General features: G+C 39.6%; 1 protein-coding gene and 1 non-coding gene across 2 annotated transcripts; both read right to left on the bottom strand.

Moving 5' to 3' along the window:
- Nucleotides 1-418: 418 nt before the first annotated feature.
- Nucleotides 419-491, bottom strand: Trnaa-agc (transfer RNA alanine (anticodon AGC)). Its single transcript has one exon. It is a non-coding gene; the product is annotated as a tRNA-Ala (tRNA).
- Nucleotides 492-3693: 3202 nt separating this feature from the next.
- LOC144654913 (uncharacterized) lies at nt 3694-5559 on the bottom strand. Its single transcript, XM_078515152.1, has one exon. The coding sequence runs from the start codon at nt 5545-5547 to the stop codon at nt 4351-4353; it is 1197 nt and encodes a 398-aa protein (XP_078371278.1). The 5' UTR covers nt 5548-5559; the 3' UTR covers nt 3694-4350.
- Nucleotides 5560-13736: the final 8177 nt, after the last annotated feature.

Below are 13736 nucleotides of genomic sequence, written 5' to 3' on the forward strand. Positions count from 1 at the left end.
ATCTGCAGGATTATTCACCATATTTGATTTGCAATTTTCTAGCTACATTTGCTGATTTTGTTGTCGTTGGAAATTCTAGTTTATCATGACAGGAATTAACACTCCATAATAAATTGTTCAAATTAAATTACTTTTATCTGAATTAATTTAGATTTGGTTCTAATAGAACTCTGTCAAGAACCGCAGTTTATATTAAATAAAGTGCTTTTTTAGTAGCGATTACCATGTTTATGAATCGACCGAAAGTAATCAGCAAACATCCTTCGGGTAAATCTTTGCATATTGGAAGAAATGTTCTGTCAGAGAGATACATAAAAAATCACGTCAAGTCGTTTTTGAAAATCCGGAAAATACTATTTGCTATTTATTTGCCAAAATAAAAATTGTAAACGAACAAAATGAAAAAAAAAAAGGTATCTGGAGAATCCGGGCATCGATCCCGGTACCTCCCGCATGCTAAGCGGGCGCTCTACCATTTGAGCTAATTCCCCGGTACGAATACGACCAATCGAAACTTGTGAACTGATCACTAACGGGTCTTTTGTCGGTACAGGATGCAAATGAAGTCACATTGTTTCACCTTTGTTTGTAATTCTTTGTATTTTGGAGCAGTATTGTTTTTATCTTTTGTTTCTTTTTTTTTCAACTAATCACCTGTGTCTGGTACCTGCAGAACGAGCCGCAATTACTGTAACTGAAATAAAAGCTGATTGATTTGTAGTTAAGTGTAAGCAGAGTTGTAAAACATCGGCGTTTATTTCAAACTTGGCTTGGTATACCCGGCGTTTATTTGAAGCCGGCGTTAAATCTGGGTCCGGCGTTTATTAACGAGGTGCAATTTTCTGTCAATTTTTTAGATTGATTTATTACTTACCGAACTCCGAGACCCCACTTATGTCCAGGATTGAACGCAAGTATTGTTTAATAGGTACTTCATGTTTGACTGTGTTATTTGACATTTACCTATTGCTTCACATTTGACAGAATTTGGTGTGTTTTGGTGAAGCTTTATTAATGAGGACACTTTGTGATGCCTGTTATGAGGAACGCGCATCTCATTAGCGTTCAATCCTGGACATATCTGCGAGACCCAGGGGCAGTTTGTTAATACCGGATAATTTTCCCCTTCGTTCCGCTCCAAAAAACTGTCCCTGGGTTTCCAAAGGTGACTATTACCCAAAGGTACATTATTGCGGATTGAATACGTTTATGTTGCATGCAGGATTAGTGACAAACAGAACATAAACGGTATATGAACAAAAAAGGAGCAGGGTACAAAGTTTTAAGTTAAAAATCGGCAATCATGTCGACAACGTCCTCCTCCAACTTATAAACAGACGCTGGAGGGATCCTCGCGATTTCAACGACTGCAAGCACTAACGCAATAAAGGAAATACGTCAGTCAGGAACATAGGAAGACAAACATTGCTAGGTTTTATTTTGTTGTACAGCATTCGTCCTAGCTATGTTACACCGAAATTTTCCTTTGAACATTTACTAAAATTTACAAGACAGCATTCCGTACTAGTATGTCGTAGCAGTGCCATTCAAGGAAAATATTTACTTGTTAGCTTGACCGGAAATAAACGCCGGGACCTTGAACAAACGCCCCCGGTGTTTATTTAAAAATTAGCAATTTTGACCAAGCGTTTATACGAGACCGGCGTTTAATCGGGGTCGGCGTTTAATAGAGAAAATACGGTAATCTAGAAAACACGAGCGGGCATTTTCTTCGTCTCTGAATTATCACAAAAACGTCCCGAACAGAAAACTGATTTTCAACCAGTTTTTAACCAATTTAGAATTTACTGTGGTGACGGATGCGCTAAAAAAATTAACAGCGGGGGCAGCTGTAGTGTTAACTATCCTTAGACTCTTGGTTTTAGGCCATCGTAACTTGACTAAAAATAACAACAACAACAACAACAAGCTTACCCTGTGGGAGCTCGGGCCAGTGTACATGTGAAAGGCAGAGCACCCTCGACAGTCTTGTTTGCGTCCCTCCCCTACGGGGATAAAGTATCGTCGCCCTGACAACGGCGGTGTTTATCGAGCGTCGGAAGTGTTCACCCTTGAATTAATTTAGGTAAGAGTAAACTAAAATTAAAAATGTCGGTTAAATAGGGTTTAAATTCTTTAGAACGGTCAAGAAACATCATATAGACAACATATAATGTGAAATTTGAACTTAACTAGCGGTTTATTATATTTTCTTTCGATATGATATTTTCCTATTATGTTTCATACAAATCCTTATAATTTTGGAGCCGCCATTTTGACCGAGTTGTCAAAGCCTGAGCCTGAGCCTGAGCCTGAGCCTGGGCTCCCTGTGGAAGAGCTCGGTCCGCGGATGGTTCGTAGAGGTTTACCACTGGAATATTGTCGTTTTACGGCGGAAAAGATGTAACATTGGGTACGTTTTCGGCATGTATCTGTAGAGTGACTATCGAATGCTTTGAATATGAGGCGTTTTGGGTGAAAAATGGTAAATATTGAGAATTACAGCTCATTTCATGAACACGGGTCGGCATTCTGACGGCTCAAGTGTTCGACCTTTCGCTTCACTTTGATAGTTGAGAGCAATTTTAAAATTAGCATATATTATGCTAATTTTCACTCGTAGAACAAAGCTTACATGAATATGTAATATAACATTGATAAAACAATAAACATTTGATTTTTCAGATCATTTTATTTATTTTAAGTCGCATCTTAAGCTTTGGCTACCTGTGATGTGTCCATTTAGATAAGCTCTCCAGGTATATATATATAAATGATGTGTAGATGTATAGTGATGGTGACTGAAAAAAAGTGTTAATGATAATTCCTGTTCACATAAATTGTGCCTGTACATGTGTGTGAAACATTTATTACATTTGTGACCAAACCTTGTTACACTTGTGACTTTATTACATTTGTGACCAGTTATTACGCTTGTGCCTTCAACAGCTCTGAGAACGAGATTGCCATTTAACAATCCTTTCGCAAGCATAATCACGACCTACGAAAGCACATACGTACATATATGCTTATTTTTACAAAATAACTTACATTAACTACTAAACAACTTTGCGTTAACCGACATCAATTCTCTTCTAATGCGATGCAACTGCAGGGAGGTTTTTCAGTAACAAACATTGAAAATTAACATTAATTAACATTGGAAATGGTAATAATTCCTAGACTGATCATACTAAACAGACACAGCCACGTGACAGGACATTTTTCATTATCAAGAAGTTTAGTTTGACGAAAGAAGTTTTTGTCGATCCCGTGTCCAAAAACCAATCCATTACTCAAACGTGTTTTTGTCAAATTATTTAAAAACGATAAGCTCGCATTCAGAAAACAATCAATACACCAGGGCCGTACCTAGCTGGGGGACAGCGTGGGCAGTTAATTAACCTAACCCCAAGGGCAAATTTGACGCTTGACCAAAGTCCTATTCGTCACAAGCATAGTGTATGAGGCCAGAAAACTCAGTAGTTAGAATATTAAACAACTCGCTTTTTACTGTATACAATCTTGTCACACATATAATTCAACACTGTCTAATGTAACACTAACTACCGAACTACAATCGAAACTAATTATAAATGCTTTTCATAATGCGATGCAACCGCAGAATGTTAGGGGTAGTATAAACTGATTTAAACGTTGAATGGTGACAATTTCCTAACTGATCTTAATAAACGGCATGCAGTGCATGCAGAGGCGATGACGTTTCCCAAGGGGGTCTTAGCTAATTTTCAGGAAAATTAACGTATACTAAATAAAAGTAGCTGACAATTTCTGTGTTGAATGATTGTTCAAAAAAAGTTGCGTTATTTTGTAGTGTGACATTCAATATACGATATTCAATACTTCTCGCGAGCGACACGCAAGGTCAAGCGTTTCCATTGTATTAGTAAATGTAGAGATGTGATCATGTCTGTTCACTGAATTCAATAAAACTCGCAAATACATAATTTGTCTCTTTCGTTCATACTTTGTATCAGTCCTTTCTAATTTTCCAGGCGTATTTTGCTTCGTGTTTTTTGCAGCGATTTCTTGTTAACTCATTCGGTTCTATTGAGTCCTATTGATCGGTCGATCGCAACAGAATCGAAACAGAAAGTGGTACAAATTCCGCCCACTGCCTCTGGCATAAGGCTTGACTGACGTCATCGCCTAAAAATGAACTGAAAAATACGACCACACAATAAGAAAAATGCCCTTATCAAGAAGTGTCACGTGTAGTCTCGTCAAAGCAGCTCTAATCGATCTTGGGTTTAAAATTCGTTGCCAATGTTTTTGTCAGATTTAGTGTATTTGAGCCGTTATTTTCCACGTGCGAACACAAGCAAGAATTCACAGCGCAAACCTTACAATTAAGGTATAAATGACAATCGATAAGGGAACTTTTACCCTAGGAGCAGAGTTCCCTTTAAAATGATCGAAAGGAGCTCTGCTCAAAGGATAGAAAAATTTGGAACTTGAACGATTTAGCAAATGTCTGAATGGAATTATAGGCTCGTGCCGAGTAGCGTCCAAACAGAAGGATCGTGACTGTCTCTGAAGATAGAAGTCTGGATTCTTGTGTAACATTTTAAATATAACATGATTTCTAAGCTTTAAAGGGGCCTCTCGTTCAATCCTTTCTATAAATTCACGCATCATTGCTGTCAGATTTGTTAAAGATCTATCATACTCTTTTCGATGTTTGGGATTGTCAGCTGTGATAGGAGCAAACAAGAGTGCTTGGCCGCCAAATTTGATCTCAACAGCAAGCATAGTGTTTCTATTACTGGAAAAAATACACTTGCGCTCATACTGCGTCGGATAGGGAAGGATATGTCCCACAGCTTTATAATGAAAAGCATTAAAGTTGGCATCGAAAAACGTGGTAGGAAGTACCAGAGATGTTTCTGTTATACCACAAAAATGCTTCCTTTTGCGGTGCATATGGCTTGCTCCATGATACCTGTAGTCCAATACTCCCAACGCTGGCTCGTAATCTAGCAACCACTTTTCCACAACTCGAAATGGCGACATCTTAATCATGTCAGTGGGTGTTAAGCTGTTGAACTTGAGAACTATGTCGTCGTCTAGAAAAATGTAATAATGGTAGCCAGGTTTTCTATCCCTTGCAGCAAAAAAGAGCACATTTCGTCCTGATGCAAAGAGAGTGCTCGGATCAAACAAGTAATTGATGTGTGATTGCTTGTTTTCTTGACACTTGGCTTGATAACTTAGCACCATCACATCGCAGTTACAAGTCTCAGGATCGCCAATCTGAGAAGAATTGGCCAAGTTTGGAGGAAGACATTGCTCGGTTTGCGTGAGATAAATAAATGGTTTTCTAGTTGGTAATCCCGTACTTTGTTGTGCTGTATAATCGTGAAGGTTCGAGTTGTAGCCGTGAAATTCAAATGATGAAATGGCGTCCATCCCTTCTGGGTCAAACCTGGCTATGTCCTGTGCGGGTTCTTGCATATAAACGATTATGCCAACGATTATAGCGAAATAGATCGCCACCACAAAGAAAAAGGTACCTTTTATCTTCATTTCACTGTAGTATTCGACAACAGCCGGAACCAATTTTAAGTCTAAAAAATAATGTGATTGCGCTATGCAGTCGTTGTGTCACCCACAAATGACCACTGCTCATTGCTAGAGTTCTCAGTAGCTCAGCGGTTAGAGCGTCCGACTAGTGTACGGAAGGTCGTGGGTTCAAATTCCATCTGTGAGCTCAGAATTTTTTTTCTGAGTTCATTCTCTCCACACATCATCCCATTATTATTTAAAAAATCAAAGGTATGTTTTTTTCACATGCAAATTATGATAATCGGACAAAGAACCTGTCAACGCGCTAATTACTGTTCAATCGGCACGAGCTAAAGCGGTGAAGCATGAACGCGCTGTGTTTTATAAGTTTCCTCGTGGCGTTGTAGAATGTCGGAAGAACAAGATCCCGATTATTTATTTGAGCGCTATTTCGCAGGTAAGGACTACCAGAAAATTTTGCTTAAAATTGCTTATCGTGCAGATAACTTTAAAATATTAACTGGTTTTAAAATGGTGCTTTTTTTGCTTTTGAAGGCCAGAAAAAGCCCGGGCTATCCAATCGAACAAAATCGAACCAAAAATCAATCGAACCCAATCGAACACCAATCGTTTCGTTCGATTGGGTTCGGTAATCGAACAAAATCGAACATTTATTTTGCTGTGAGTTCGATTTTCGAACCAATCGAACCAATCGAACCAATCGAACATAATCGAACACAATCGAACACCAATCGTTCGATTGGGTTCGGTAATCGAACAAAATCGAACATTTATTTTGCTGTGAGTTCGATTTTCGAACCAATCGAGGGTTGGAACGTTTTTCCCATACCAGGCCCCCCATATCAGGCCCCCCATACCAGGCCCCCCATACCAGCACCCCATAACATACAATATCCAGCCTCGAACAACAACATACTTGGATATCAGGCCCCGAACTAAAACATACAATATCAAGCCCCGAACGACAACATACGATATCAGGCCCCGAACGACAACATACGATATCAAGCCCCGACGACAACATACGATATCAGGCCCCAAACTATACATAACATACAATATCAAGCCCCGAACTGAAACATACAATATCAAGCCCCGAACGACAACATAGGATGTCAGGCCCCGAACGACAACATACGATATCAAGTCCCGACGACAACATACGATATCAGGCCCCAAACTATACATAACATACAATATCAAGCCCCGAACTGAAACATACAATATCAAGCCCCGAACGACAGCTGTCGGCTTCATATTGTATGTTATGTATAGTTAAACTACCTGGGCTCTCGCCAGTTAAAAGCCAGACGTTTTCAGGACGTATGACCACAGGCCGCCCAAGCTCACGATGTGAAGGGTTGAAATAATACTCTTTTGAAATACGCGAAACGTGACTCTTGCCTGGTGTCATATGGAGGTGTTGTGTTACAAAGATTCGTATTTATAAAGGTTTGTATGGGAGAAAACGCTTTTGAATTTATAGCTAAATATAATGATATTTTGACAATAAAAACAACTTCCCTTGATGTCTTGTTGTTATATCTGGTGTTATCTCGGTTCTCAGGCCGATCAGAGGCGTTTTAAGCGAGTTATGCCATTTCGGGTTTCCACTGCTAAGAAGAAGTAAAGGCTGAACACTCGATTCCGGACTGTCTGCCGCTCGAACCGAAAATATCTCGTCAAAAGCATGGCAATCGGCCCAATTCCTTCCCAGAATAAAAGTAGAGGTTTAAGCGCTTCTTTTCCGTAAGATTCCAACTCGAATACGTCCCCATAGCGCACACCACAAAGCTTCGAATCCAGCTTAACTCGCCTTCGCAGTTTTCGAAACATGCTACCATGAGACGCCATGGTAAGATTCCAACTCGAATACGTCCCCATAGCGCACACCACAAACCTTCGAATCCAGCTTAACTCGCCTTCACAGTTTTCGAAACATGCTACCATGAGACGCCATGGACACATTCGAGGTCCGAATAGATCGCCGGGCCAAAATAATTGGTCCGAAGAGTTGTCATCACGGGAAGAGTGGAGACAAGTAGATTTGGTGCTGACAGCTCTTCGGACCATTCCCCGGTCGGGGTCAATTATTTTGGCCCGGCGTTCTATTCGGACCTCGAATGTGTACATGGCGTCTCATGGTAGCATGCTTCGAAAACTTTGAAGGCAAGTTAAGCTGGATTCGAAGCTTTGTGGTGTGCGCTATGGGGACGTATTCGAGTTGGAATCTTACGGAAAAGAAGCGCTTAAACCTCTACTTTTATTCTGGGAAGGAATTGGGCCGATTGCCGTGCTTTTGACGAGATATTTTCGGTTCGAGCGGCAGACAGTCCGGAATCGAGTGTTCAGCCAGTCAGCCTTTACTTGGCCGTTAACAAAACCTGGATCGGATCGGATCGGATCGCGGATCGGATCACGGATCGGATCGGACCGGATTATCAAAACCCGGATCGGATCCGACCGGATTGACAAAACCCGGATCGGATCCAAAAAAAGTCGGATCTCCTTTGCACGAATATATTTTTAAGCCACAACCGCTTGCAGGAATTTTTTTTAGTCAAGTTTCCCTTGCAGGAATTTTTTTTGAAAAAAGCCCCATTATTTCTAATGGTCCGTCCCTTACTTCCTTTTTCGCCATCTTCGATTTGAGCTATCACGTGACGATTTTGGCGGGAATTTACGGTGATCCGACTTTTTTTGAGAACCGAGATAACAACAGATATAACAACAAGACATCAAGGGAAGTTGATTTTATTGTCAAAATATCATTATATTTAGCTATAAATTCAAAAGCGTTTTCTCCCATACAAACCTTTATAAATACGAATCTTTGTAACACAACACCTCCATATGACACCAGGCAAGAGTCACGTTTCGCGTATTTCAAAAGAGTATTAATATTTCAACTCTTCACATCGTGAGCTTGGGCGGCCTGTGATCACTTAAACTAGTCTGGATCCACCCCTGTATAGCTACAATAAAATGCCAAAGACGGGAATATCTAAACCATTACGAGCCACCTTAAAAACGATACGCTCTTGATCGCACGCAGAGTTACAACGCATACACAGAGCTAAACCTTTTGTTTTGACAAAGAATAAATGCCTACCGTATTTGACGTCAGCGTTTTCAAAAAGTCCCGTTTTCGCCGTACACAATACACCACCTAGCCGGCGTTTTCAAATTTACCCACTTTGGAGAGCGTTTTTTAAAAGTACCGTGTTCGGTAACCGAAAACGCCGTTTCAGTGTGGACCGTTGGCCTATCCAGCCAGGAAAAAAAGATGCGTTTCAAATTTACCCGGGTCAGTGCGGACGGGGCCTAAGTCACGGATTTTACCAAGATTTGTGTCACAAGAAACCTAAAAATAATAGTCCATTTTTATTAAAAATTGCTATATTAGAGCATTGATACTATAAACGAGCATTTTTGGCAGATATATATGCTCAATTTGCAAAATTACATAACATCAACTACTAAACAGCTTTGACAATAATTAAACATTCTTTTCTAATGTGATGCAGCTGCAGGGAGTTATTAATTCCACACTTCAGTAACAAACAAAAAATGTTAATAATTACCTAATATGAACGTAAACGTTGAAAAGGGTGATAATTCCCAAACTGATCATACTTAAAGATGATTTCCAGTCCGTACTGCGCAGACTCGGGGTTTGTTTACGTTTTTGTTTTGAATTCGTTGAAACGTTACACTTCGGTGACAGCATACATGACGTTTTTTAGTCCGCCATTACAGTTCGTTTCGCTCAAGAAGTTCCGATGAGCTAAAACGTCGGTTTGAAATAGCGTCAAGGTTCTTCTACTCGTTATTATTTGTTCTGCAAGGATATCTGGCGTTAATAATGAAGAAAAAGGTAAGTTTGTCGCGGAATTTTTAGTTTTGCTTGTAAACATTCCCTTCGTGTGGGCTCACATAAACATTGCAGCCGAGATTGCGCAGTACGGACTGGAATTCATCTTTAAGGTGGCTGAATACAGTTTTTACGTGGCTCAAAGGCGCGCGCTACGATTTTCTGCTTGACGTCATTGTTGCTCGTGCGGGCTAAAATGGCGCTAGCAACTCTAAACAGAAACGAAAAAGAGTTTCATCTGTTTTACTGCGCTTTACCAAATTTTTATACAAAAGAAAACTTCAAAATACTTTCAGATAGGTCTTGAAACCTGGGACGGAAAACAAAACGACAAAAAAAGGGTGGATAAACAACCGACAGAGAAGTTCTAATTCTGTCTTTCATTATTGCTCGCGACGCATGGCGTCATATTAGCGCGCGCTCACACACGCAATTTGATTCACTTCGGAGGTCGTAAAAGCCAGATTTTGATCCAGATTTTCTCGAAAACCTACCGTACAACCTATTATGAAACTTCACAATTAAATTTAAGGGGTGAACCACGTCCACAGCCAAAATTTTGAAAAAATCTGTAAGACAGATTTTGAGCTATTTTAAAAATCGGCAAAATATCACATTTTCCTATTTTGCGAAAAATCTGTCTTACAGAATTTTATATTATTTTGCATAAATGATAATTCAATGCCAATTTCCTATTTCTGAAATTTTGCGGTAGGGTCGTACGGGTGGATTTTGAGAAAAACGCCGTTTAAACTACTAGTGCCAGTCCCCTCTCAAGCACTCGGCCATCCATTTGAGCTGTTTATTAGCATTTTTATTTTCTAAATATCGCATTAGATGGTTTTAGGATGTAACAAACAGTGATAAGAGAAAGAAAAAACTTTTCTGGAGATTGTACAAGAGAGTTGAAGGTTGGACTGATTTGCCCTCTCAAAACTGTATTAAGCCACCTTAACTGATAAATACAGCCAAACAATAAGAGATTATCAAGAAATGTTGTCTCACCGTCCAACCGCACGTTCGTACAGTCATACTATATATACATAAATTCTCTTCTTATGTGATGCAACCGCGTTTTAATGCCAATATGTAGTTTTTAAATCTTTTTAATATGTATTCATTTATTTTTATTACCTAAATTGTCAAACACTTTTATCATGAGCCTCTGGTTCGGGAGATTAGGAAACCACTCCCTGTTTATTTGTCGTGAAATAAATAGAGGATATTACATGGTTGCGCGGAGATATGAAATTTATCTCCGAGTGTTCAAATCGATAAATTTCATATCTCCAAGCAACCATGTAATATTCTGTTTATTATATTAACCTACTAATTACGATGTTTTTGACGATTTTCCGAAGATTTCCGACCATTTTCCGAAGATTTCCGAAGATTTGCAAAATGTTGTCCGAAGGTCAAACGAATGTTTCCGAACATTTTCCGAACTTTACCGATAATGTCCGAAGATATCCGAAGATTGCCGAGGAAGAACCGAAGATGTTTCGACTTAATATCGATTTACTTTGGCTTGTTCAGCATTGAAAGAGGGCAAACTTGCCAGAAAATGTTTCGAAATCAATATCTTCACATGTGAAAATAACACGTTATTTTGACGTGTGAAGATATGATTTTTTCGCGCTAAAGATTTCCTGGTATTTCATTGATGTTTGTATACGTAATTAGACTACATGCTGTCCAATTTGGAAATAATTTGATGAAAAAAATTCCGAGGGCAGCCAAAATTGGACGAGGCCGTAGGCCGAGTCCAATTTGGCTGTCAGAGGAATTTTTTGAATCTAATTATTTCCAAATTGGACAAGCTTGTAGTCCGGTTACATATTAATTATTGCCCCCGCTGGGTATTTGCCCCCGCAGGGTTCACATGTGAAGGCCCAGAGGCCAAAACCCGAGGAGGCACCCTAGGAGTCCCCGGGTGTATACATACAAGGACAAAGAATATTTGTTGAAAAAGCAAGAAATGTGTTTGTAATGGGCGAAGCGTTCTCGATTTGACAAAACTAGGCGCGCACGGTCGTCTCGGGTAATATTTTAGCAAGCGCGCACGGCGGTGTCGGGTACTTGAAACCATGAGGTCGCGTTTCGTCACCTTCGACGAATTTCCAGGCCAAAAAGCCTAAAAATTCCGCGAGTAACAAATATATATGGCACAGTTCAAAGATTCGAGAAAACAATTTTTGATCCTTATTCAACGCACTCTTTGGATCAAATAATCTGACAGTTTGTTAGCGAAACGAATTACCTTGTATTACATTTTTGTCTCGTGTTACGTCGCGGTCACGTCGTGAACGACGTGACCGTGACGTAACACGAGATTATCCGAGGGGACTCGGTAGCTCAGGATAGTGCTTTGTGTAAGACCTCTCGTAAGGTAACGAAGTGATAAAGTAGCAAGGAAACAAGGTAAGAAATAGACATATTTACATAGATACATTTTGCTGATAAGATGCATCGGGATGCTGTTCTTCGTATTGCGCGTTTTCTCTTGTCGAGTTTTAAACGTGCTTATTTACACGTGTGAGACATGGTGTAAATGTTTGGATTACTAAGGTATGTGAATAATGTAATATATTACATGAAGTACCATCTTTAGTAATACCGCCAAATCTGATAAGGAGATTTTATCTCACATATGTTGCTTAAATAGATAGTTTTTTACATGGAAAATGAATTTATCTTTACGGTAGGTTTGTGTTTTGATATTATATTTGCGGTGGGTATTGTTAAAGTATGCGGCTGGCTGAAAAGCTGTTGTTAAATTTCTGTTTGCGTTACAAGAAAGCCATTTTGGTGCGTGTTAGGGTCGACGGTTGTTGAGAGCAGTTTTCAGATATGTCAAATGATGTGTCAAAAGGAGAATATTAAGTGAAGTTACCACGCAAACAAAAATATTGATGTGGTATCTCATCTTCGGCTTTGTTCGTTTCTTTAAACTTTATTCAGTAAAGAATAGGAAGGGCGTATTATGAATAGTGTAGAAACAGAATAAAAGGATTAAGGGAAGTGCGATTATCGTTATCTGAGAAACAGGAAATTAATTTGCTTTGCTTTGTTAATTGTATACGCTTTCCAGAACGTGATATGATATTTTGAAGACACTAAGGTCACAAAGTCAAATTCATAATTCCTTTTTGTTTGTTTTTCTTAGGGCCGGGTCGCACTAAAAAAAATTTTGGAAGAATTTGCTTACTTTGCGGTGAAAATCTATCAACACGCGAGATTTTTAAGTGCGACCTCCACTTAAAAAAAAAGGCGAACCGATTTTCCAAAATTTTGTCTTTAATAACAAAGGAAGCCGTCTCCAATGATAACAGAACCTGTCAGGGAAATGACATTGAAGGTCATGATCGCACGCAATCACAAAGCGCGGGAACTTCGCTAGAACACTCGATCATGGATGGAGGTGGCTTTTTTCTCAGTTCAACACCATTTTATCCGGTTACTTTTTTGATCAGCAGCAGCAGCAGCAACAGCAGTTTGGCCCTTTTATAAATGAACTGCATTCGCAGTTAAACGTGGGTGAAGGCAGTCAAAGCAGGCCAGGGAGCGCATCGAGCGATATAACGAGCTCCCCGACGAGTCCCGTTGCTGTTGCAAGTACATCTACAGCATCTTCTCCCGAATCCGGACCGGCAAAGAGAACTTACGACAAATGGGTCCGACGATGATCAGAAAATGCTAATTCGTCTTTGGGCTGATAATTTCGATCGCCTGAAGAGCAGAGAAGCACGAAAGGTCTGGGATGAAATGAGGCGAGCACTGAAATCGAAATTTGGCACGAAGAGGACCAGGGATAAAGTCTTTTAAGCTTCAAGCAATCAAATTCATTTCCCGTTGTCACTTGCGAAGCCGGACCAAGATATATTAAGTGATAATACACAATACATCTTGCAACAGTATCAACAAAATGCAAGTAATCAACGTTTTCACGGAACATATATCTTGTCCTTCCACGGCGTAAATTTCGAGAGTTTAAAGCGTATTTTACAAATAGACTTGAGCAAAAACAAACTAAACTAGCAAAACATGTGGCAAAGAAGTGTGAAACAAACAGGAAACCACGCAGCGCAGACTATAAATGCAATGACCTCTAGACATTTCCTTGGCCACAATCTTACGGCTCTATTTAATACATAATGCCTCCAGATAAAACAGATCCCCATTAGAAAGAAGTGAGAAGCAAATTACGTCGAAAAACCTTCTCAGGAAACTAATTTGCTTTGCTTTTCACCACTTCGGCTTTAGATTTCAAGTGTAGTGTCAGGTGACGTTCTTGCTAAACAAAGACTGAATGTTC

Source organism: Oculina patagonica, chromosome 5 (assembly GCF_052425735.1).
Source record: "Oculina patagonica isolate OP01 chromosome 5, crgOcupat, whole genome shotgun sequence".
Classification (NCBI taxonomy): Eukaryota; Metazoa; Cnidaria; class Anthozoa; order Scleractinia; family Oculinidae; genus Oculina; species Oculina patagonica.